Source organism: Lygodium microphyllum, chromosome 30 (assembly GCF_053477565.2).
Source record: "Lygodium microphyllum isolate KBCC chromosome 30, Lygodium_microphyllum_v1.1.10, whole genome shotgun sequence".
In the NCBI taxonomy this organism is placed as follows: domain Eukaryota; kingdom Viridiplantae; phylum Streptophyta; class Polypodiopsida; order Schizaeales; family Lygodiaceae; genus Lygodium; species Lygodium microphyllum.
Genome location: NC_141164.1, coordinates 61,175,967 through 61,199,275, shown reverse-complemented (window position 1 = coordinate 61,199,275; position 23,309 = coordinate 61,175,967). Strand labels below are relative to the sequence as shown.

At 43.0% G+C, this 23,309-nt stretch overlaps 1 protein-coding gene across 4 annotated transcripts in view; it reads left to right on the top strand.

Annotated features, from left to right (window-relative positions):
- LOC148009908 (putative protein phosphatase 2C 26) overlaps positions 1-22,370 on the top strand; it is a 56,981-nt gene extending 34,611 nt beyond the window's left edge. Inside the window, exons 6-13 of one of the 4 annotated variants that reach the window (XR_015689736.1) lie at positions 10,044-10,208; positions 19,710-19,792; positions 19,947-20,044; positions 20,397-20,535; positions 20,626-20,708; positions 20,790-20,838; positions 20,924-21,876; positions 22,037-22,370. Coding sequence is in view for 2 of the 4 variants with exons in the window: in XM_087673079.1 (XP_087529205.1) it covers positions 10,044-10,208; positions 19,710-19,792; positions 19,947-20,044; positions 20,397-20,535; positions 20,626-20,708; positions 20,790-20,838; positions 20,924-21,063 (757 nt within the window). In the remaining 2 variants the exon portion in view is untranslated. The remainder of the gene's footprint in view (positions 1-10,043; positions 10,209-19,709; positions 19,793-19,946; positions 20,045-20,396; positions 20,536-20,625; positions 20,709-20,789; positions 20,839-20,923; positions 21,877-22,036) is intronic. The other 3 variants (XM_087673079.1, XM_087673078.1, XR_015689737.1) reach the window with 3 other exon arrangements.
- The last annotated feature ends 939 nt before the right edge of the window (positions 22,371-23,309 follow it).

Sequence of the window (23,309 nt, the reverse complement as noted above, 5' to 3'; positions counted from 1 at the left end):
GTAGGCCGGAAATGACACCATACTGTTATAGACAACAATGGTCAGCTTGGACCGCGATGTCCTCCACGTTCGGAGTGTAGGCAGAAAGCTGAGATACCTGAAATTTGCAAAAACGAGATTAAGGCTGATGGAGGGCAGTATATCTATTTATAGAAAGTTTGGGCCCTCCCAAGTGGGTTTGTACTTATGGGATACATGCACTCTCTAGGAACACATTTCTTTTTAAATAAAGAAGATTTCTTCCTTAATTAAGCATGTTTTCGGGCCGTTTAAGTGAAGCTAATACATTTTTAGCTCAACACTCCCTCTCAGGTGGCCCAAGAACGGTGCCACGAGAAGTAGGCTAACCAAGCCTTCTTTTTTTTTCTTTATCTTTTCTTTTACCCCAAGGCGTCCCAGCCCAAAGCAGCCAAAGCATCGGACAAAGGGTGTGCGTCACCTGCCCAATGACCTACTAAGACTACAAGGATAATGGCTATCTTACCAAGCGAGCCCAAGTGATCACCCCAGAGAGGCCAGGGCATTAGACAAAGGGTGCACGTTGACTGCCCAATGGTCTACCAAGTCTTGCAAAGGCGGATGGAATCAGCTATGGACGTTTTTTTTTTTGGGAGTTGGGGGGGCTTTGTAGTTTTAATAGATTTAACATTAAGTGAGGGTTTCAAATCAGTTTTTGTGCTATTGAGTATCTGTGTCCCAAATGGGAGAGTGATAAGGGAACTATCCCTACCATTACTGGGTGTCGATGAAAAAGGAAAATGGCTAAGGTGTGGGTGACATAAATATAGCAAAGATATAAAGCAAGCAAGACAAGTAAGCAAGCTAGTGAGAACTGCCTTGGAGACTGCCATGTGCAATGCTACGAATATGGTGGGTCCAGAGTCGACCACTCCAAAAGATCGAAAAGAGATAAATGTGCACAGATGCATGTTTACATTAACAGAATGCCAATGGATGGGGTAATGCAAAGGGAGATGCAAGATGTCATGCTCATGCAAAATGCAATGCAACGGTGCCACTTGGACAATGTCCTCGCAGGGGAATTGCTCACTTGCCCAAGTGCCCTTTTACAATCGTATCATCTTGATAGTGCGGATGAAGTTACAAATGTCGATAAGTACAATACAAAAGAATAAATGAATGAATTACTAAAAATTGTAAGCATCATCACTGTTACTATCAAGAGAAGTAGGCCGCTCCCCCCCCCCCCCTCCCCTCCTCCTCCTCAAATTGGAAGGGAAAGTAAGAGCGAAGCACCCTCTCTCCGTCAATTTGAAAAAGTAGGGGAGGGTGTACCGAAGCCGATCTTGGGTAAAAGGTATAGAAGAACTTGTCGGTTGACTGCTTTGGTCAAAATGTTTGCAAAATTGTCTGATAAAGGCACAAACTCTAGGCAAATAGTGCCTAGCTCAACCCGCTCTCTAGAAAAGTGGAAGTGGACCTCTACATGCTGCGTCCGTAGTGTGATGATCGGATTGCCCACAAGGGCAATGGTACTCTGGTTATCGCACTAGACAACGATGGGAGAGTCACAAGGGAAGTGAAGTGTTGCCAGTAAGCTCCTCCGGTAGATGGCATCGGTGGTGCCATCGAAGAGAGCCCCATACTCAGCCTCGGCCGTGGAAGTCATCACTGTCCCTTACTTACGGCTGGACCAAGAAATGGGAGCCGTGCCCAAGTTGAAGAGGTAGCCACCATGGCAACACCGGGTGTTAGGATCTCCTGCCCAATCAAAATTAGTGTACCCCTTGCAAACAAAACCTAAACCATAAGTGAGGCCATAAGAATAAGTACATAGTGAATAACGCAACACATGAAGAGATGCAATCCAATGTGACATCCTAGGTGGTATGAAATGCTGATTGAGAATTCCTGACTGAGTAAGTTAAGTCTGGCCTAGTATGAATTAACCAAAGAAGTTTCCCTACAACAGACCTATAGTATCCTATTTTATCATCAGGGGTGTGTGTGTGTATGCATGACACCTGAAGACTCTGAAGTGGGATATGATAGGTCGAGAGTCAAAGAATGCCTGGGGTCTTCTGAGGAAGAGCCGCAGTTAGACACCGGTTGAGGATATGCACCGGAGTGTTAGTAGCCTCACTGTGAATAGCATAGAGCGTGGCATCTCCATGATTGTCTAGTTTCGACGCTCTGTGACTCATTCTGAGAGGAGAGTTGGTAGAGGTGAGCTGGTGAGAGATGCCATGATGCTGTAGAAATCGAAAAACTTGTGGGAGATGAACTCACCCCTGCTATCAGTCCTCATGCAACCAACACAACGACCCGTCTGGTTATGAACCGGTAGTACCCAAGCAGAGAAATATGTGAAAGTATCGAACTTATGCTTGAGGAAGTATATCCACATGTATCTCGAATGATCATCCACTATAAAAAAGAAGTACAATGCGCCGTTTAAGGCAGCAGTGAATGTGGGTCCACAAAGATCGATGTGAATCAATCTAAGAGGCGTCTCAGCTCTATATGTAGACTATTGTGGAAACAGGGTATGGTGTTGCTTTTCAAACTGAGATGCTCTACAGACATCTCGAGCTAGCTTCAGGTGAGGAATGCCCTCAACCATCTCACGGCGAGAACTCATAAAGAGAGTCATAGCCAAGATGCCTTAGGCAGAAATGCAAAAGATGCTCATTGTTCGTAGGCTCCCGAAATGTGGCTAATGCCTGGAAGCTATGGAACACGGAGCCCTCGGCTGTTGGCTCGGTAAGAAAACGGGTCATGTGGTATAGGCCATTAGGCTGTGCCTCACCGCAAGCAATCTCTAAACTAGTCTGAGAGTCAAGGACCATGATTGTAGTTGCTATAAAGAAAAGTGCTTGCCCCTACCGGCAAAGGTATCGAACAGATAAGAAGTTCACCTCAAGTTCAGGGATATGGTATACATTGTCCAGCGAAGCTAGATCCGGACCCTTGTCAGTGGAAAAATTGACGTAACCTTGAGCTTGGAACTTGACCAAGGAGTTGTTTCCTATGTGGACCCGCTCGGCTGTAGGTGCTTGAGTATAGAAGATGTTCTCTACAGGAGTCATGTAATGTGTAGCTCCACTATCCACAATCCAAATAGGTATTGATGTGCTCGGTTGTGATGAGTGGGTCTCTGCAGTAACCTCGTCAGGAGGCAACTTAGAGATGTGGATGAGACTCGCATCAGATGTCTCTACAGAGACAATGTGGGTCTCAACAGACGAGTTAGACAAGCCCTTTGGAGTTGAAAACGTTGTGGACTGAGATGGTTGACCGGTGGCAGTGTGAGTCTAATCTTTCCATTGCCCCTTGCCATCACCCTGCCTCCCCTGATGGGGGTTGCCCTTGATTGACACTTGTCGTCAAAATGGCCAGCCTTTTGACAATGGTGACAATACCTATTCTTCTTAGGTACATTCTGCCACCCGGTTTGAGTTAAGACTGGGAGTTTCCTTGTGATTTCCCTACTTGTTTTTGATTTTGATTTGGTTTACACTTTCCGTATTGCCCCTTCTGAGAATGAGCAACAAGAGCCCTCTTTGAGAGATTATTCATACGAAACTGATCGAATAGTCGTGCATAACGCAATAACTAACATTCAAATTCATAGAATGTGGGTAAATTGGGTAGAGAAATCACTTGTTGCACAAATTTGAAGTATTTACGCGGTAGCTTGTTAAGAAACAATGTGACCTGATCATCACAGGACTTAGGAGTCTCGGTAGTGGAGAATTCGGCAAGGAGACACCAGTACTCAGCCAACTTGACTTTCAAGTCATCCCGGTCAGAGATTTTGAAGTTTTGAATCTCATGGTTAAGATTCATTCGACAAGTCCTATCTCGAGTCGCATAGCGGTTAGTTAAGGCCCATTCCTTTGACGCTAAGTCAAAATGTTGAAGCTGAGAATAAAACTTAGGCAATAAGCCTTGCATGAGCTATACAATAGCGGAGGCATGCCTAGCCTTCCATGAGCAGACGACCTCATATGGAACAAGTATAGGATTGGGTTGGGGTTCCAACCCCTGCACAAGATCCCATAGGTTGTGTGAGTCAAGGACATATCTCATCAAGTTCGACCAAGTTGTAAAGTTTGGCCCGTTAAAATGAGTCTTGTCATTGAATGCATGCTTGGTGGAAGATGAGATAGAACCATGAGGTTCTGGGAATGTGGTGTAAGATGGATGTGGAGGATAAGATGGTGGTGGTGGAGGTGTTTGATAAGGAGGGGGAAGAGGTGGATAGACAGAACTAGGCTGTGAGTGTCCAATGAATATCGATTGATGTGGAGGCACCAGAACATGAATGTTTCCATAAGGTGCGGGTGGAGGTAGAGGCATTGGGACACGTAAGCCCTGTCCAAATGTCGGTTGTGATATAGCATGACTAGAGGGTCCACTAGGTAATGCCATGGAGGCAAACTGTGGCACCAATTGATCCACACTTAGGAGAGATTGGGGGGAATACCCAAGTTGCAATATTCCGAAAGTGTGTGAGGAAATGGTTGAACACCACTCGGGTGAGGAAGAGGTAAGGTCCTAATGATTGTGCCTAAGTTTGACCAACCCCCCGATGTGGTGAATGAAAACACATATAATTCCACATGAGAGGCAACATGCGCTGCACGTAATGGAGGTTGAAAGGATGTGGCAGTAGAATAAGAGGGTGGGATGGGAGGGAGATTAAATGGATTTGTGATAGATGTAGATGTGGGAAATAATGTGGATTCTTTTGTCCATTAAATGCATGAAATTGAAATAATGATGATGAAGATGCACCTACTTCATTTTAACCTTTGAAAACTAAATTGTTTGAAGGAAAAGAAGAGGAAGGAGTACTCAAAGTTTTGTTTCAACTGCGAACCTAGTCTTGAGTTCATAAAGAAATATATGTCTTCCTCATTACTCATAAACCAGAAATTGTTTTACATATATCTTTCATCATGAAAATCATCCATACCAATAGGAGAAGGGGAATCATCATTAACAGAATCTGAAATGGTAGACATACCTGGCATCGGAGAGAATAAGTATGAAGGCAATGGAGCATACTCTATGCTAGTTTCCACTTGCGGATGGTGCGGATGGCCAGTGCCCTTCTTGCATGGTCAGTAGATCAGTGCACCGAATCTAAAGGGTGAAATTCAGACTTACCTTCTATTTGTTGCTAGGCTCTATGCATCAAAATGAGATAGTACTTAGTTGCAATGATCTCATAAGGTCGTGGAACTCCATGATAGTTCATTCTCTAGTCCAATGTCTGTCCGACCATGTCAGTGTCAGAGTGCAGCAATGTGGAAGCGTAGGACATAGGCTGAGAGAGAGTGAACACAAAGAAAAGAGAGAGAGAGAAAAGGAGACAGTGTAAATGCAGAAAATCTGCAGTGTAATATGCTGTATAAGAGTGCAGAAATATACACGGGGGCAGAGGTAATATCTGTGTGTGTCTCCGACTTGATGACCTCGATCTCTGTCAGCCCGAGCACAGTCTGTCTTAGCCAATAGATCTCAAGACCAGAATCTGAAATGAATGAATGACTGAGTGTGCCACCAACTGGCTATTTATAGCCAGAAAATAGGAAATACCAGCACCAGGTCGGCTGCATTAAATGCAGCCGACTTCAGTAAAAAACAATAAAAAATAGTCCGACTGCAAACAGTCTGACTGCAGCTATGCTGACGTGGCATCCTGCTGCTGATGTGTCCTCTGCCGTATGCTGTATACTGTTGGATTGTGTAGAAACCCTAACATAGCTTGTCCAGGGGATGACTCTATCTCTAACACAGCCTCTCAGATCCTGGATGAGGCATTAGACTGAGGGATCTGGAATGCTGACGAAGTAAAGCCTGGGGAAGTGCCTTGGTGAACAAATCTGCAAGATTATTCTTTGTCTTGCAGTACTCCACATCAAAGGTCCCATCTAGAAGCTTCTCCCGAATGAAGTGATACTGGATCAACAAACCCTCGGTGAGGGATGAGTCTAAACTCTCTTCCAATGCTCGTGTGGAGTTGACCAAGGCCCAGTCTCATTGGGACAAACTGAATTCTAGGATTCGATCTTTTCTGTTTCTGTCTTGCACTATAGCCGTGATAGCTCACATCGAGCACTTAACGGTGGCTTGAGAGATATGACTGGAGCTTGATCAGATGTACAACCGGATGACCCTGATGAAAAGGGTTTCTTTGGAGGTGTAGATGCGGACCTTGTCCGTGAATAAGTCTTCTTCGCTTTGGAAACACATCAACAAGCTTCGGTAGCTTCAGATTTAGGTTCAAAATGCGGGGAAGCCTATTTCCTCCGAAGACATGGCGATTACTTTACTGTCCCAGTTGCCGCCACAATTCGGTACTTTTTATTATGCTCTTATTGCATTAGGGAGGGAGTCGACTCTTCGGTGGGAAGAGTTGGTTCCTATGGTCTTGGACCAGGAGGAACAATTGAAGGGACAAAATGCTTCCAAATCGGAGGCTTTGTTTGGTCAAGCCTCTTAGAAGAAGGGGAAGGACCAAAAGAAGGAGGAGGATAACAAATCCAAGAAGGACAAGGAGAAGAAATCGACTTGCCATATTTGTGGAAAGACCGGTCATTGGAAGAAGGATTGCCTCGACAAAGATAAGGACACCAAGAAGGACACGAAGGATTCTGGAGCGGTTGCTGCATCCTCATCAACTACTTTTCTACACTTAGCAGTCATTGAGGCAGCAATCCCTCGATTGAGCTTCTCAATCTTCCTTCGTCTATAAGGCTATGATCAATTTGTATTCTTCAGAGGTCAGCTTGCCTAGCTTTTCTTCCATGTAATCAGAAGTGTTCTTTACCATGTTGGAACTTTGTGGAGCAAGTTGATCGGCCCACTCTCGCTCGGTTCTCGGCATAGTTGATTCTGGAGACTGAATTAGTGTTGTTGTGTTTGAAGTCATTTAAACCTACTGTTGTTTTTGCTTCTTGTGTAGAGCTTTTAGATCAAAGCTCTATGTTTCTCAGAGAGTACTGAGCTCTGATTCCAAGTAAAAAAATGCCCTAACATAGAAACATAAACAGAAATTGTACGACATAGCTCAAATTGATAAAAGAACACAGTTAGGGTTAGGATAACTCAGAGACAATGAACACAGTAAATGAATGAAGTGATATGACTATTGAATATACGATGCTCATGCAACAAACACACTATGCAGTGAATGAATACTGAACCTCGAACTCCTGTATCTCAAGGATCAGGGCAGGGGTAATGAGCTGAAGAGTGTGTCGTACTCCGAATGGAACCCAAATTGCAGCAAGGCAGTCTCCGGATGTCGAACACCAATAAATGCAGCAGTAAGAAGCTGGATTTGACGCAGATAGCAGTGAGGAGAGAGAAATACTAAAAATGTAAGCAGCTGGTGAGAGAGAGACTAAAAACGCAGGCAAGACAGTCTGCAGGAGAGAGAAAGACTAAAAACGCAAGCAACAAGATTGTGATGACGTGGTAGGCTGTACGACAGTAGGTCTACACAGGAACAACAGTTGCCTGATTGGAATTAGCTCCAAGATGTGTGAAGAGGGCTGAAAATTAGGTGCCAAATTGATGGAGACAGCAATGGATAGCTTCAGTTGAGATGTCCTCTGCGAACGGGGTGTGGGCAGCAAGCTGAAACACCTGAAATATGCAAAAACGAGACTAGACAAGAGTGGAGGGCTGGCTGTCTATTTATAGAAAATTAGGGTTTTAGATCCTCTCCCACTTAACTCTCTCGATCCGCTCCCCATTTTAGGGTTTTGGCTAAAATAAGCCTAAAATAAGCATGTTTTGGGACTGTTTAAGTGGCTAAGTGCATTTCTTAGTACAACATGCTTTTCTATCTAAAACTAGCTCGCATTGTCTGTAAAGCTTGTCAGCTCAGAAAGCAGCACCGTACCCTATTCCCTCAGCAGTCTACATATCGTGCTGAGGAGCCTCTTAGATTGATTCATGTTGATCTTTGTGGGGCGACATCCACTGCCGCCTTAAATGGCACACTATACTTATTTTTGATAGTGGATGATCATTTTAGATACATGTGGGTGTATTTCCTCAAGCATAAGTTAGATGCTTTCATATATTTTTTTGCTTAGGTGTTGCTAGTTCATAACCAAACTGGACGTCGTGTTGGTTGCATGAAGAGTGATAGCAGTGGTGAGTTTACCTCCCACGAGTTTTATGAGTTTCTATTGAAGCATGGTATCTCTCGCCAACTCACCTCTACTAACTCCCCCTCTTAGAATGCAGTCGTAGAGCGTAGGAACCGGACAGTAATGGAAATGGCACGCTCTATGCTGTTCACAGCAGAGCTTTCTAAGTGCCTTGAGTGCCTTTGGGTCAAGGTTGTTAACACTTTGGTGTACATCCTCAACCGGTGTCCGACTGCGGCTCTTCCTAAGAAGACCTTGTATGAGGCATTTTTTGGCTCTCGGCCTATCATTTCCCACTTCAGAGTCTTCGGATATCGTGCCTACATACACACGTTTGATGATAAGATAGGAAAACTCACTCCTCAAGCTAATCTCCTTATTTTTGTCGGATATTCCTCTAAAGTGAAAGCACATATGCCTGATGATAAGATAGGAAAACCTACTCCTCAATCTGATCTTCTTAATTTTGTCGGATATTCCTCTAAAGTGAAAGCCTATCGTTTGTTCGATCCCCGGACAAACAAGGTGATCGTTAGGAGGGACGTCGTTTTTGACGAGAGGGATATCGTGCAATCCTCTGCACAGGATTCCGCTCCTATTCATCCTTCCACATCATTGGAGATCGTACATATTGAGCTTGGTCTACTTCTCGCTCTTGACATTACTGCGGATTCTTCATCTCCCAGATCCTCTCCGCGAGATTTGTTACCTTGCTGATACCAGCAGATCATGCGGGATTTGGGGATCCTACCACTGGATTCCACTCCCGAGAGACCTAGAAGATTTGCTCGGTTTGCTCCTTAGGCTTCATTTGTGTCGCTGTTTATAGCCAATTACATAGCGCATTCTGAGCCTGATACATGACAGGAGGCTCTCAGCACCCTCAATGGCGAGAGGCCACGGAGAAGGAGCTCGAGAGTATTGACCAAAATGAGACTTGGACATTGGTGGATCGTCCAAGCCACAAGAAAGTCATCGGGACGACAAAGTGGATTTTTAGGACCAAGCTAAAAGCTGATGGGACTTTAGATAAGTACAAGGCTCGCCTTGTCGTGCAAGGGTTTCGATAGAAGCATGGCATTGATTATGAAGAGACCTTTGCTCCTACCGTACGGTTGACATCTTTCTGGTTGCTTCTTGCGCTAGCCGCTCACCATGGTTGACCGATATATCAAATGGATGTCAAGAGTGCCTTCCTGAATGGTTATTTGGAGGAGGAAGTCTATATGGAGCAAACAGTGGGCTTTCCTTCGGGGAACACGAGGGATAAGGTATTCCGCTTGTAGAAAGCTCTTTATGGGTTGAAGTACCGTGATGTTGGTTCCATAGGATGTATGAGTTCTTACGGACTCATGGATACCATTCTACCCCTTATGACCCAAACTTATATGTTCGATCTATTGCAGAGGGGGTTAGCTATATCTTGCTATATGTTGAGGCGACTTACTCATCACAGGCTAAGATTCTGCTGCCATAGCAGACATCAAGGCAAAGCTTAGTGCTACTTTTGAGATGACAGACCTTGGTTTGTTGTCTTATTTTTTGGAGATGGAGGTAGTTCATTTTGGGAGATGCATTTTTGTGCTACAGTAAAAGTACGCAATTCAGCTAGTGGATCAATACACTTCGGATCAGACACGGCCAGTGGCCACGCCTCTTGATCCTACTGTCCACTTGTCAAAGGATACCCTAGGATAGCCCTTCGATGTACATACCTATCGCTCTGTTGTAGAAAAACTTCTTTGGTTAATTCACACTAGGCTAGATTTAGCTTACTCAGTTAGCATACTTAGTTAGTATTTCACAGCATCTAGGATGTCACATTGGATTGTATGTCTTTGTGTGTTGCGTTATTTACGGTGTACTTATTTTTATGGCCTGACCTATGGTTCTGGTTTATGTTTGCAGGGGTACACTTATTCTGATTGGGCCGGAGATTCCGACACCCGGCGTTCTCACGGCAGCTATCTTTTTACCTTGGGCACAGCTCCCATTTTTGTTAGAATATCAAGCTCTTTCATATGTGTTTGACCGACATGAGCTGGACACAGCTAGTCTAGCTATATTAGTCAGGTATATTAAATAAGTCGGTACTCTAGTCCTTATGGTTGGTGTGAATGGTCCTTCTGGACTTGTAAATACTTGACCTATGTCTTTTCAGTAAATGAGTAGAATAAGAGTGGAAGCATGTTGCTTTACTCTGTGTGTTGCTCTCTATCTGCATCCATGAAAGCTAACATGGTATCAGAGCCATGAATGGGCTCACTGGTGGAATGCACTGAAGAAGAAGACTTGAAGATTGACCCGGAGGGCTGGAAAAGGAAGAGGACTGACAGTCATTTCCATCAATGGTCACACAGAGGTATGCATTGCTAAGCATTGGAGTCTCATTGCTTGAAGGAGGAGCTGTGGCTTGCTGAGGAGTCTCCCAAGGATTGGTTGAGCACTAGTGAGTGCCTCATCATTAAAATAATCAGTAAATCGTGCAGCAGCAGAGGTCAGGCCAGCCAGCGTGATTGTGCCTGTTTTCCAGGCTGAACTCCATGGTTGGGATTTAGTACATGGACTGCTCACTAAGGCTCCATTGAGCATTAACAAGTGTGTGGCTTGTTTGGAGACTCACCAAGGCTCCATTGAGCATCAACAAGTGGGCATTCATCATCATCACCATGAAATCTGATCTGAATATACTCTGAACTGTCTGTGTGGACTGTGCCTATGAACAGGCTGCTCTCATTGGCTGAGATTCAAGGTGAATAGCACTTGTTAAGTGGCATAGAGCATGGATGCATACCAAGGAAGGTTCTTGAAGGGTATACTTTGCTATTGCCCCTGTGGGAGCTCATGTGTGAGCTGTAATAGAGTTGTACAGATCTGAATACACAGGGCTGAACTGTTATTGAAGTTACAGGGACATTATACACTTGTGATGTCTGCATTTTGGATGCTCTTTGGCATGTACATTATCTATGAAAGTTTGGGACATGTATGACATGTATACCACTCAGTTTTGGGCTTGAAACCACTGCTGGTCACTCACAGAATTATAGTTTTCAGACTGCATGCATGTACCCTGGCATTGAGGTTGCAGGAGTTCAAACCGAAGTAAATACATAGCATTTGCACTGACTATTTTACCCACAGGTTAAGTCACTTGTTTTTGGGCTGTCTTGGGTTGTCAATGGGCTGAAATACCTTGGTTTTTTACTGCAGGCAGAAAACTGTCATAAACAGTTCCGGGCTGAAGTTGAACTGTTAAGAAGATCTTGGTTTGTAGGTAGTCAGGCAAGGTCTACAACATGGCAAACGCTGATAGAACTGATAATGTAACCCAGATTGTGGGAGAAAAGCTTGATAGCAACAATTATGCAATATGGAAGTTCCGCATGGAGAACTTTCTGATAGGCAAAGGATACTGGGACTTAGTGATAGGCGTTGAGGTTGAACCTGAAGTTCTAGAAAGGAATCCTACAGCTGATCAAAGACGAGCGCATCGAGCTTGGACGGAAAGAGCTCGCAGGGTTTTACATTGGTTGTCATTATGTATCTTGGATGCTATGGTGATGCAGATTATGAACTGTAAATCCCCAGCGGATGCATGGAATATATTGGTCAAATACTATGGCACAACCACAAGTGCTAGGAAGATACAATTGAAGCAGAAATTCAATAACATGGAGAGGAAGAACAGATCCATACAAGATTATGTCACAGAGGTTAAGACCATAGCAGATCAGTTGGCATCTGTTGGTTCACAGGTTGAAGATGAAGATATGGTTGCAGTGATTTTGAATGGCTTGGGTCCTGAATACAAGTCTTTTGATACTTCAGTGTCTGTGCGGGCTGAAATGCCTGACTTTAATGAGCTGGTTGTATTATTGATTCATGAAGAGGTGAAGCTTGGCTTAGCTACAGGGTCAAGCAGTTCAAAGAATAAGGATGCAGTTTTTTACTCGAATCAGCGTGGCCGTGGCAGCCATGGTAGGGGCTATGGATTTGGCAGAGGAGGCCAGCAGAATGCATCCTATGATAATAGCAATCAGCCGTCATAAAATGCAAGAGGTGGTGAAAACTTTCGAGGCAGGGGGAGATCTAACTCCTGTGGCAGAGGCTCATGGTAGCAGTAGCGTCAGTCAGACAATCCAAATAAGGTTAAGGATTGTCACTACTGCGGAAAGTATGGGCATATTGCGAAGGATTGCTGGAAGAAGCAGGGAAACCAGAAGGGCAAGCAGCATGGACACTATGCTACGTCCAGTCAGGAAGATGACTCTGGTGATAGACTGTTTGCCATGCAATATGTCAAAGATAAGGCTGCTGAAAAATCATCTGATGATGCAGTGTTATACATTGACTCAAGGGCATTGAATCACATGACCCCTCATGGTGACTGGTTCACTGATATGGTGGCTGAAAAGTATGGCTATGTATGCACAAGTGATGGTACGCAGCATAGCATTGAGCATAAAGGCAAAGTGCCTCTTGTGGTTCATGATGGCAGGAAGAAAATTTTGCATGATGTCTTGCATGTCCCTTCAATTACGAAGAACTTATTGTCTGTCGGTCAGATGACGGAGCAAAACTTGCAGGTGAGATTCAATAAACATGGCTGCTTTATTGAAGAGTTTGGCAATGGATGCAAGTTGATAGCTCGTGGTCACAGGAATGGCCAAATGTTTACTCTTGATGCTTCTTTGACAGAGCTGAATTCAGCTATGTTTGCCCATGGTTCTGGCACTGTTAGGGATTTGGAAATATGGCACAAGAGAGTGGGACATGTCAATTTGCAAAGGCTGTAAATTATGCAGAAAAAACAGCTGGTTACAGGTTTACCCAAGTTCCAATATTCAGATATTGGTCATGTATGTGATGCTTGCCAGTTCGGTAAGCAATTTGGATTGCTGTTTGTCAGGCATGTAAGGCAGAGTACACGTCCATTGCAATTACTGTACTCTGATGTTTGGGGGCCAGCTCATAATGCATCTATGGGAGGTTCCAGATATTATGTATCTTTCATTGACGACTACAGTCGCTATACCTGGCTTTACATATTGTAAACAAAAGATGAGGTCTTTGCTGTTTTTCAGCAATTTAAAGCACAGGTTGAGAAGGAGTTTCAATGCTACATCTCTTGCTTGAGATCTGACAGTGGTGGGGAGTATGTATCAAATGAATTTGATGATTTCTTGGCTGAAAATGGCATTTGTAGGCAGCTAACCTGCAGCTACACTCCGCAGCAGAACGGAGTAGCTGAAAGAAAGAACAAAGTTCTGATGGAAGCTGCTAGGGCCATGATGAATGAAAAGCATATGCCGCTTTACTATTGGGCAGAGATTGTTATGACAGCCGTATACATTCTGAACTGGACTCCCACTGCAGGTATTCATGAGATGACACCGTTTGAGAAGCTATATGGCTATAAGCCGGATGTAAGTCACATGAAAGTCTTTGGCTGTCTTGCTTATGTGCATATTCCAGATGAGAAAAGGAAGAAGCTGGATCCCAAAGCGTATAAGTGTGTTTTCATTGGATATTCGCAGGAGAAGAAGACATACAAATGCTATGATTCCTCTACCAAGGAGACTTTGGTAAGCAGGGATGTTATCTTTGATGAGATGGGCTCTTGGTATGTATCACCAGTTGCAGTGCCATCGGATATGCCTTCCACTCATGTCTCTACAGTTGATTTACAGCAGAGCATTGCTATGACAGGACCTCGTAGTCAGACAGTATCCCCATGGACAGGGAGATTGAGGAGCTCGCCGTCCACTGACACCAGTATGTTAGTGAGGGGGAGACATGATGTCTTGGACAGCAAAGGAAAAGAGAAAGTTATTGAGGATGCATCTGGTATGATGACACCTAGCAGAATGACTTCTGGCTATGAGTCTGCTGATACTTTAGACAGCGAACTTGGTAGTCCGACTGTCTATACGCCTGGCACAAGGCAAAGCAGGTATATTCCGCCTCATGAGAGAGGGGAATCGAGTAGTGCACCACAGCTTAGACACTCGCAAAGGGTCAGATACCCTGTTGACAGGTTGACATACAGTGGCTACTCCGCAAAGCATTATGCTTACATGACAAAAGTGATGGAGGTAAAAGAACTAGATACATATGCTGAGGCAGTGAAAGATGAGAATTGGTGTGTAGCCATGGATGAAGAAATGAATGCCTTGGCTGAAAATAAGACATGGGATTTAGTGCCACTGCCTGAAGGAAAAAAGACCATTGGCTGCAAATGGGTCTACAAAATCAAATGCAAGTCAGATGGCAGTGTGGAGAGATATAAAGCCAGGCTGGTCGCAAAGGAGTATGCCCAAGAATATAGATTTGATTATGAGGAAACATTCAGCCCTGTTGCCAAGATGGCAACCATTCGCACTGTGATTGCCTTGGCTGCTGCTAAAGGCTGGAAATTGCAGCAGATGAACGTTAAGAATGCATTTCTTAACGGTGACCTAGCAGCGGATGTTTATATGGTTCAGCCGGAAGGTTATGTTCACCCTGATTTTCAGCATTATGTATGCAGGCTGAAAAAGGCATTGTACGGGCTGAAGCAGGCTTTGAGAGCTTGGCATGCTAGGATCAGTAACTACTTACAGAGATTGGGTTTTGTTGTTGGCAGGGCTGATCACAGCCTATTTACAAAGAAGACTGACAGTGGCTTGGTAGTGCTGGTCATATACGTTGATGATTTGATAATCATTGGTGATGATGACTTGGGCATACAGCATGTAATGAAGATGCTGAAATCTGAAATTGACATGAAAGACCTAGGAGAACTGAAGTATTTCTTGGGCATTGAGGTAGTTCCAACTGACAATGGATTATGGCTGATGCAGAAGCACTATGCCATGGAGATGCTGAAGAAGTATAGCATGGCTGAATGCAAACCGTTGGATACACCTCTTGATCAGAATGTCAAGCTAGACATGAACACTGGGGCTGAAGTAGAGGATGTGACTATGTACAGGCAGATGGTTGGCAACTTGATTTACTTGACCATCACTAGGCCTGACTTGAGCTATGCTGTAGGGCTCATAAGCCAGTTTATGCAGAAGCCTAGAAAGCCGCACTTGGATGCAGTTAGATGCATTATGAGATATGTTAAGTCCACCGTAGAGTATGGGTTGTTCTATGTCAGAGATAAGCCCTTGACATTGACTGGATACACGGATGCAGATTGGGCAGGTTGCTCATATGACCAAATTTTTCGACATTCATTCTTTTATTCTTTTGTATTGTATTATGGACATTTGTAACTTCATCCGCACTGTCAAGATAATATGATTGTAAAAGGGCGCTTGGGCAAGTGAATAATTCCCCTGAGAGAATCTTATCCAAGTAGCACCGTTGCATTGTATCTTGCGTGAGCATGACATCTTGCATCGCCCTTTGCATTACCCTATGCATTAACATTCTGTTCATGTATACATGCATCTGTGCGCATTTATCCCTTTTCGGTCTTTTGGAGTGGTCGACTCTGGATCCACCATATTTGTGGCATTTTCCATGGCAGTCTCCAAGGCAGTTTTTCCTTAGCTTGCTTGCTTGCTTTGCGTGTCTTTCTTGCCTCACTTATTTGCTATATCTACATCTTAGCCTTATTCTTCTTCACCAACACCTAGTAATGGTAGGGATAGTATGTTTGTTTTGTGAAGGTCTTGGGCCATTTTTTATCATTCTCCCGTTTGGGACACGGATACTCAATAGGATGAAAACTGATTTGAACCCCATACTTAATGCTAAACCTATCAAATTTAAAAAAAAAAAACAGTCCATAGCTGATTCCATCTGCCTTTGTAGGGCTTGGTAGGCCATTGGATAGCCAACATGCTTTCTTTGTCCGATACCTTGTCCTCTTTGGGGTGATCACTTGGGCTCCCTTGGTAAGATAACCATCGCCTCTGCAGTCTTAGTAGGCCACTGGGCAGCCGATGTACACCCTTTGTCCGATGCTTTGGTCACTTTGGGGTAAAAGATCTTTCTCATGGCACCGTTGTTGGGCTTGAGAGGGGGTGTTGAGTTAAAAATGCATTAGCTTTACTTAAACAGCCCCAAAACTTGCTTAATTAATGAAGAAACCTTGCTTATTTAAAAGAAATGCGATCCTAGAGAGTTTCTGTGTCCCATAAGCACAAACCCACTTGGGAGGGCCGAAACTTTCTATAAATACATATATTGCCCTCCATTCAGCCCTCAATTTCGTTTTTACAGATTTTAGGTGTTTCAGCTTGTTGCCCAAACCCCGTTCGCGGAGGACATCTCAGCCGAAGTTGTCCATTGCTATTTACATCAGTTGGCGCCTGATTTCCAACCCTCTTCTCACAGTTTGGAGCTGATCTCAGCTAGGCGACCGTTGTTCTTGCAGAGATCTGTTGCCGTATTACCTGCCATGTCATCTGCAACCTGCATTTGGTAGTTTTCTCTCTCCTTTAGTTGTTGCCCAACTTCTATTGGCTGTCGCCAGCCTACGTTTGGCAGCTTTCTCTCTCATGCAGCTTGCATTTTTAGTCTTTCTCTCTCCTACAGGCTGCCATGCCTACGTTTTTAGTATTTCTCTCTCCTCACTGCCGTTTGCATTAGATCTAGCTTCTCACCGCTGCGTTTGCTAGTGTTCAACAACCGAAGGCTGCCTTGTTGTGATTTGAGATCCGTTCAAAGTAGACACATTGTCCAGCTCATTACCCCTGCCTTGATCCTTGAGATATAGGAGTTCGAGGTTTAGTATTCATTCACTGCATAGTGTGTTTGCTGCATGAGCATTGTATATTCAGCAGTTATATCACTTCAGTTATTTTCTGTGTTCATTGTCTTTGAGTTACCTTAACCTTAACTGAGTTCTTTTATTAGTCTGTGTTTTGTTGTATGATTGTTATTTGTGTTTTTGTGTCAGAGTATTTCTTTACAGGATGGACATCACCAAGATAGATTGAGAGAATATGGATCTTACTAGGATTGCTACTTGGCATGAAGATAGCTTTCTGCAAAGGCCATCTTCTCAATCATTTTTATGATGGATTTGTTATCAGACATGGATACATGGATATCTGTACGTAATTTGGGATGAGATGTGAGGAAATCACACTAATATTGTGTGAGCTATACAAGCTCTGGTACCATTTCAGGAAATCACATTGATACTTTGTAGTTAAGCTCTGGTACCATGTGAGATACTTTAGAGTTTGCAGAAAACAGTGTATGAACATGACTAACATATGAACTTGGAAAGAACACAAATAAAGAGGAAAGAGATTGAATGATGGCATGAAACTCAATGAACAATACTTGTACATGACTAACATATGAACTTGGAAAGAACACAATTGAAAAGGAAAGAGAATGCATGATGGCATGAAGCTCAATGAACAGACTTAGTAGGTGGTGGTTGAGCTTTCCAACAGCTTTAGTATCTTGTGGGAGTGGGCGAAGGGATGGAGTATGTTGTACTACAATGGATCTTGAGTGCAGCAAGCCAGCAATCCTTGATGCCGAGTTTGGATGTGGGCAACCAGGCAGCTACGGTGAAAGAGAGGACAGCCAGCATCTGGCTTTGAGGGAGGTGTCTGAGGCAGCTATTCAGTCCCAGGATAATCAAAGCCAGCAGGGCAGCAGAAGAGACTATGAAATACAGCTAATTGCAGGTGGATCTGGATGCAGGTAGTTGTATGTCAAGGCACCTCGATGAAATGCCATCTCTGGATGTGTAGAGGCAGGGTTGGGACTTCTAGACAGCAGGACAAGGATAAAGGGCAGCAAGGAATGATGTTGCCACAGCTGGATGATCACATTAGCAGGAGCAACAGGTTAGGGCAGCAGATGGTATCACTGAGGGTGCAGGGCTGGCATTGATGAAAGCTGTGGCAACAAACAAACAATTATGGCAATTAGATGATGATAGCAAAGGCTGATGGTGAGCTGGTGAAGATGTGAGATATTGGGATAAAGTGTGGAAATGAACTTTCTGACTAGTGGGATAACAATCTCTCTGAGGAACCTTCCCTTTGCATTTACCCTACTTGATGATGTCTGACTTGGATGAATCCCTTGTCATCTGTTGTCAAAAGCCAGGCCATAAAACCTATCCCATGAAAGATGCCTCAAGTAGCTGCAAGGTGCCTATGTGAGGATGATGGTGCTGAGCTGCCCATAAGGGGAAGTGTCCCACAAACTGTCTGAAGACCACTGTTTTGAAATACTTCTTCAAGCTCATGTTAATTAGAGCTGCTTACACAAGAGAATGACATGCAAAATGGATGGCTGGGGGGCACCAATAGGCTGCCCCAATGTGACAGGAAGTCGGATCAGGGCAGGCAACTGTAGTGGTTGTGCAGGGGTGGTGGTTGCTGGGAAGGGCGTCTGAACCCCCTTGGGGGGGGGTGCCACTTTGTGAAAAAAAACATTGTATAGTATGCCGCTGATTGAAGACATGGATTAGATCATCAGAAAAGCTCAGGAGGAAATTTTTAGGGTTCAGTGGATATAGATTAAGCAAGTAGAGTTCCAAGGTCATTGTAAATAAGTTAAACAGGAAATTTCTAAGGTGCAGTGAAATAGATAAAGCAAGTAGATTCCAACTCCATAGGCATTCAAATCTGATGTTCTGCTGGATGTAGAACCATCCATGTGAAATTCCAAAACAATCAAGTGAAAGGGCACTGAAGCCTTGATTTTCTGGTTTTTGTTTCCACAGTTTGAACACAACGTCGTGTTGTGTTTCTTGTGGGGTATGTGAAATATCCCTTTAAATTGCACAACGGAGGGAGATATACCCTCTATTTCAGCATTGCATATTTGGAGAATTCAGTGGAAGAATGAACATTGGAGAACTTTGGAATACTCCTTCACTGTAAACAACGTTGGGAGAGGAAGGACTTGGTTTCTTGGGGATTGTATTAGCATGGGAGAAATGGACAGTTCGCCCAACTTTCTTATTACTTCCACAATTAAAGGAAGTGTGGACTTCATCTATGTCGTTTATGTTCACAATGTTTTAGTTTCTGCTTCACTCTAGACTTTCCTATATTTCAAGTTGAAACTTTGCAGGTCTCAAATGTTTTGCAAGTCAGATTTTTATGTGAATCAGCTGTAGATGCTTTCACACTTGGCCTTTTTGCAAATCAATTCAAGGTGATGTTCTAAAAGAAATGTGCATCGGATATGTATACGCGAGGAATTTTCCCATCTTTGGAAGATATAATAGATGCCTGATTATGCTCTCTTGTTGCTCTACAAGTATTTGGCATGATGGAGGATCTATATTGTCACAATAAGTTGGTTTTCTAGTTCACTTGCATTGACAATAGACACTTTATCAACCTTTGCATAATCACATTTGTGGCTGCAATGGACATCAATGGATAGATCAGATGCATTAGTATATATTTTACCACAAATTTTAATGTAATATTTAAAAACCTCCTGCAGTGAGGGCCCTTCTTGTATCTTGAAGGAATAGAAACATGGATTTAGTGGGGGGGGGGGGGGGGGGGGTGGGTGTGTGTGTGTGAAGGGGGGAAGTTGATTGTGTGTGAGCATGTGTGGAAGCATTTACATTTTCTGAAATGGCAGCATTGTAGCAATTCTTGAGAGAAAGGACGGTGTTCTTCATGTTGCCAACCTTGGAGATTGTGGATTGCGTATTGTAAGGAAAGGTAGGGTAATTGCAACCTTATATTGAACGTCTCATAGAAAGATAGAACATTGTTCTCAAAAATATTTCATGTCAAGATAAGAACTGAGAAGCACTGAAATTTTCCTTAAGTGAGATAAGTACCGGTGTTTCAATTTCCCTGATCCATTTTGCAGGTACAGTTATTTTTGCAACAAGATCTCAAGAGCATTATTTTGATTGCCCTTATCAACTTAGTTCTGAATCAGGTGCTCAGACATCAGCTGATGCCATGGTATGTGTTCAAAATCTGCTTTTCAATAATGTTGGTTATGGTGGCAGTTCACTTTATGCACTAAATTTTCATTACCATGGCTGATGCTTCTGGTTTGACCTGGATATTCATATACTGTAAGCTATTACGAAAAGCACTGCAGAGTTCTTTTCTTGGTTGGGGTTGAACTTGTGAATTAGGATGTAAATAGACTTAAATTTCAGCAGGCACATTTACATGGTTGAATCATTTTAGAAACTTTTTTCACCAGTGGCGTATAGCTTCTTTATTTCAGTGAACAATCTTGTAGGATTATGTTTTCTTGTCTGTTCTCTCATCCTAGTGCTGAAGTTGAAAGACATGTTTGTGCTAGGTATATGATGTACATGTGATGGAAGGCGACACCATTGTCATGGGATCAGATGGTTTGTTTGATAATGTCTATGATACAGACATAGAAACTACTGTAAGTCATTTTCATGGACATGATAGAGATGCTGCTCAGCGTATTGGTAAGAGGCTATATTATGCATTTTAAAGCCTTAAATCAGTGCTCAAAATGCTTTTTTGATAATGTTTTTAAACATGAAGTGGTAATGTAGCTACTGCTCTCGCTTCACTCGCAAGAAAGCATGCAAATGACCCCAAGTTTGAGTCACCTTACTCTCAGGAGGCTATACTGCAGGCAAGTAGACTCATGATCTGGTTAACATATTGATCATCCTGTTGTGTTTTAAGCTTGATAGTGGGGTTGGTGCTAATGCAGGGCTATGATGTTCCTTGGTGGAAGAAGGTTCTGGGCCAGAAATTAACAGGTGTGGAAACTGACTTGACTCTGGATTCTGCCATTAGGGCATCTACATTGTGTGTGCTAATTTGTATATGGTTGTCACTGAGCAGGAGGAAAGTTGGATGACATTACGGTCCTGATTGCAAATGTGGTGTCTGTTGAAGCAGCACCAGAGCATGAATTGCAATCTGGAAGCTCTTATGATGAGGCTATGTCATCTAGTCCACATTCAACTCCAAGTATATCTTAGTTGGAGCAGTTTCTCTGGTTAGCACTCAACCCTAATGGTCATCAGCAACTTCCTTTGTGGCCATATTGGGGGAACATCCATTGCTGACACCCATTGCTTACATTTGTAGTTGTTTGAAATTTGAATCAAATACCATCACTTGTGAGCAGCGTATGATTAGGGGTAAGATCCCATTGCAGGCATTCTTGGGCAGATTCTTTATTGGTTGATATTGGTTGACGAATCTTCCCTTCTCTGTTCATGTACATTCCCTTAAGCCAGGGAGACCCATGTTTCCTCTAGAAAATTTGTGTATAGCTTTGTCACATGTCTAGAATTTTGAGGCAGACGTGTGCCGTGGGTGTCATGGATACCTTATGTCTAATCTTTTTTATAGCCATGCTTTTTAGCCATATCTTTGAAATTAGATTTATGAGTAATACCTGTTACTCCAAGTACCACTATCCACATTCTCCATTTGTTCAAGTCAACATTCTTTGGCTTAAAGCACCTTCTCAATAGGAGATCTTATTATGCTGCACTTGTGGTGTAACATTGCCAATGATTGAAGCTTTCAATATGATGATTCCTCACTCAATTCATAGCAAGGGGATCATAATCTTGCAATGTCTCTCTGTTATACTTAAGGTAAAAGTAACCAAACTAAGAAGATAAGAAAAATTATACGAGGGCTTGCACATTTTCTTATTTAGTTTTTGTTGTTTCCTGTACCTGCAAGACGAGGAAAAAATCCACTAGTATACTGGCTTCTCCCTCAAAATTCATATATTCACTGTTGGAAGCAAGAAAGAAATGGCATAAAGTAAACAGGAAGTAGGTAACCATTGATCAAGGTCTAGAAGATCTAGATAATCATTTTATTTCCTTGAAATATCGTCTGAAGTAGTCTTCCTAACTGTGTTAAAGATAACTTGTAACATGGTTGTAAATGAACAACAGCTGCTTTTACAACTGAGCTGAGCCTCTAGTGCAGTGTTTTGGCAGGAAAGCTTGAACTTGTAGCTGAGCTTCCACTCCTGTCAGCTTGTGCAGGAGGTATCGATCTACATCCTGCATGCAGGGGAAGAGGATTGGAGATGAATATTATTCACTATCTAGATTGCGAGATCATTAATAAGGGTCAAATCTCATGATATCTGGGAGCTCTAGTTGGTTTGATGGTCACTATGGCTCGAAGGTGAATGGTTGATGGAGTTTAGACATGGGTCAAAAAAAGAGCCTCTTGGTCTTGTTGGAAGAATTACGACACTCAAGTTCTCTGTGGCCCTGATCATGATCTTTAATGCCATGTTGTTTGCTTTTTTTAAGTGTTGTTGGAAAAAAGTTGGAATCTTTGTATTTTCCCTTTTGTTGGTCCTTTGGAGGAAGGGTATAACATCTATCTCTTGCAGAAAAATCACCGTCCCTATGGGTAAAGGTGGGTTAGGCTTGCTGGACTTATTTGCTAAAACTACCAATCTATCATTCTAGCTCCTCAAGAGGTTGGACAATGATCAACTATGGGCATGTATCATGCTAGTAAAAAGCTTTCAGTCTGTATGGTTAACAAAGGAATCCATAAATGATGTGATGCTCGGGATATTGTTGCACTATCCCTCTGGATTGTGAGAAATTCTTAGACCAGAGTACAATCTCATTGATATAGAAAGCCATTGGATACACAATGTGACTGCAGAGGTAAACCCTCACATTAGAGCTTGGAAGAGATGACTCAAAAAACCTTGGAAGGTTACCCATTATTATAAACTCAATCTTGCCTTATGAAGGCTCATTGCATATAAGCTCCCATGGGATTGTTGCAAGCATGAGGAAGAAACTATTAAAAACCTCATATGGGATTGTTTTGAAGTTAGAGAACGATGTAAGCTTGAGAAAGGTGTTTGTATTATGAGGCTGCATCACAATATAAGCTGGAAGCAAGCTCTATTGTTGGTGTTTGGGGGGGGGGAAGAGAGATTTTAGATAACCTTAATGAGGACTCCAAGGAATGAACCACTTTTTGGTAAAAGATATTTTGGAATGGGTGTAGAAGGAATCATAGTTCCCAAGCTCATGGGTGATGCAATAGCTAAATCCGATAGGGACAAAGAATGCATATGAGGTTAAGTTTACAAAACTCAACAATCACTACCTAGATCCATGCAAGGTGCAATCCGCAATGGCAATGTATTAAAATATGCATGTTGAAGAATATAGTGGTAAATTGTAATTCATCATTGAATTGAATGAAAGTGAGGTCTTAATGA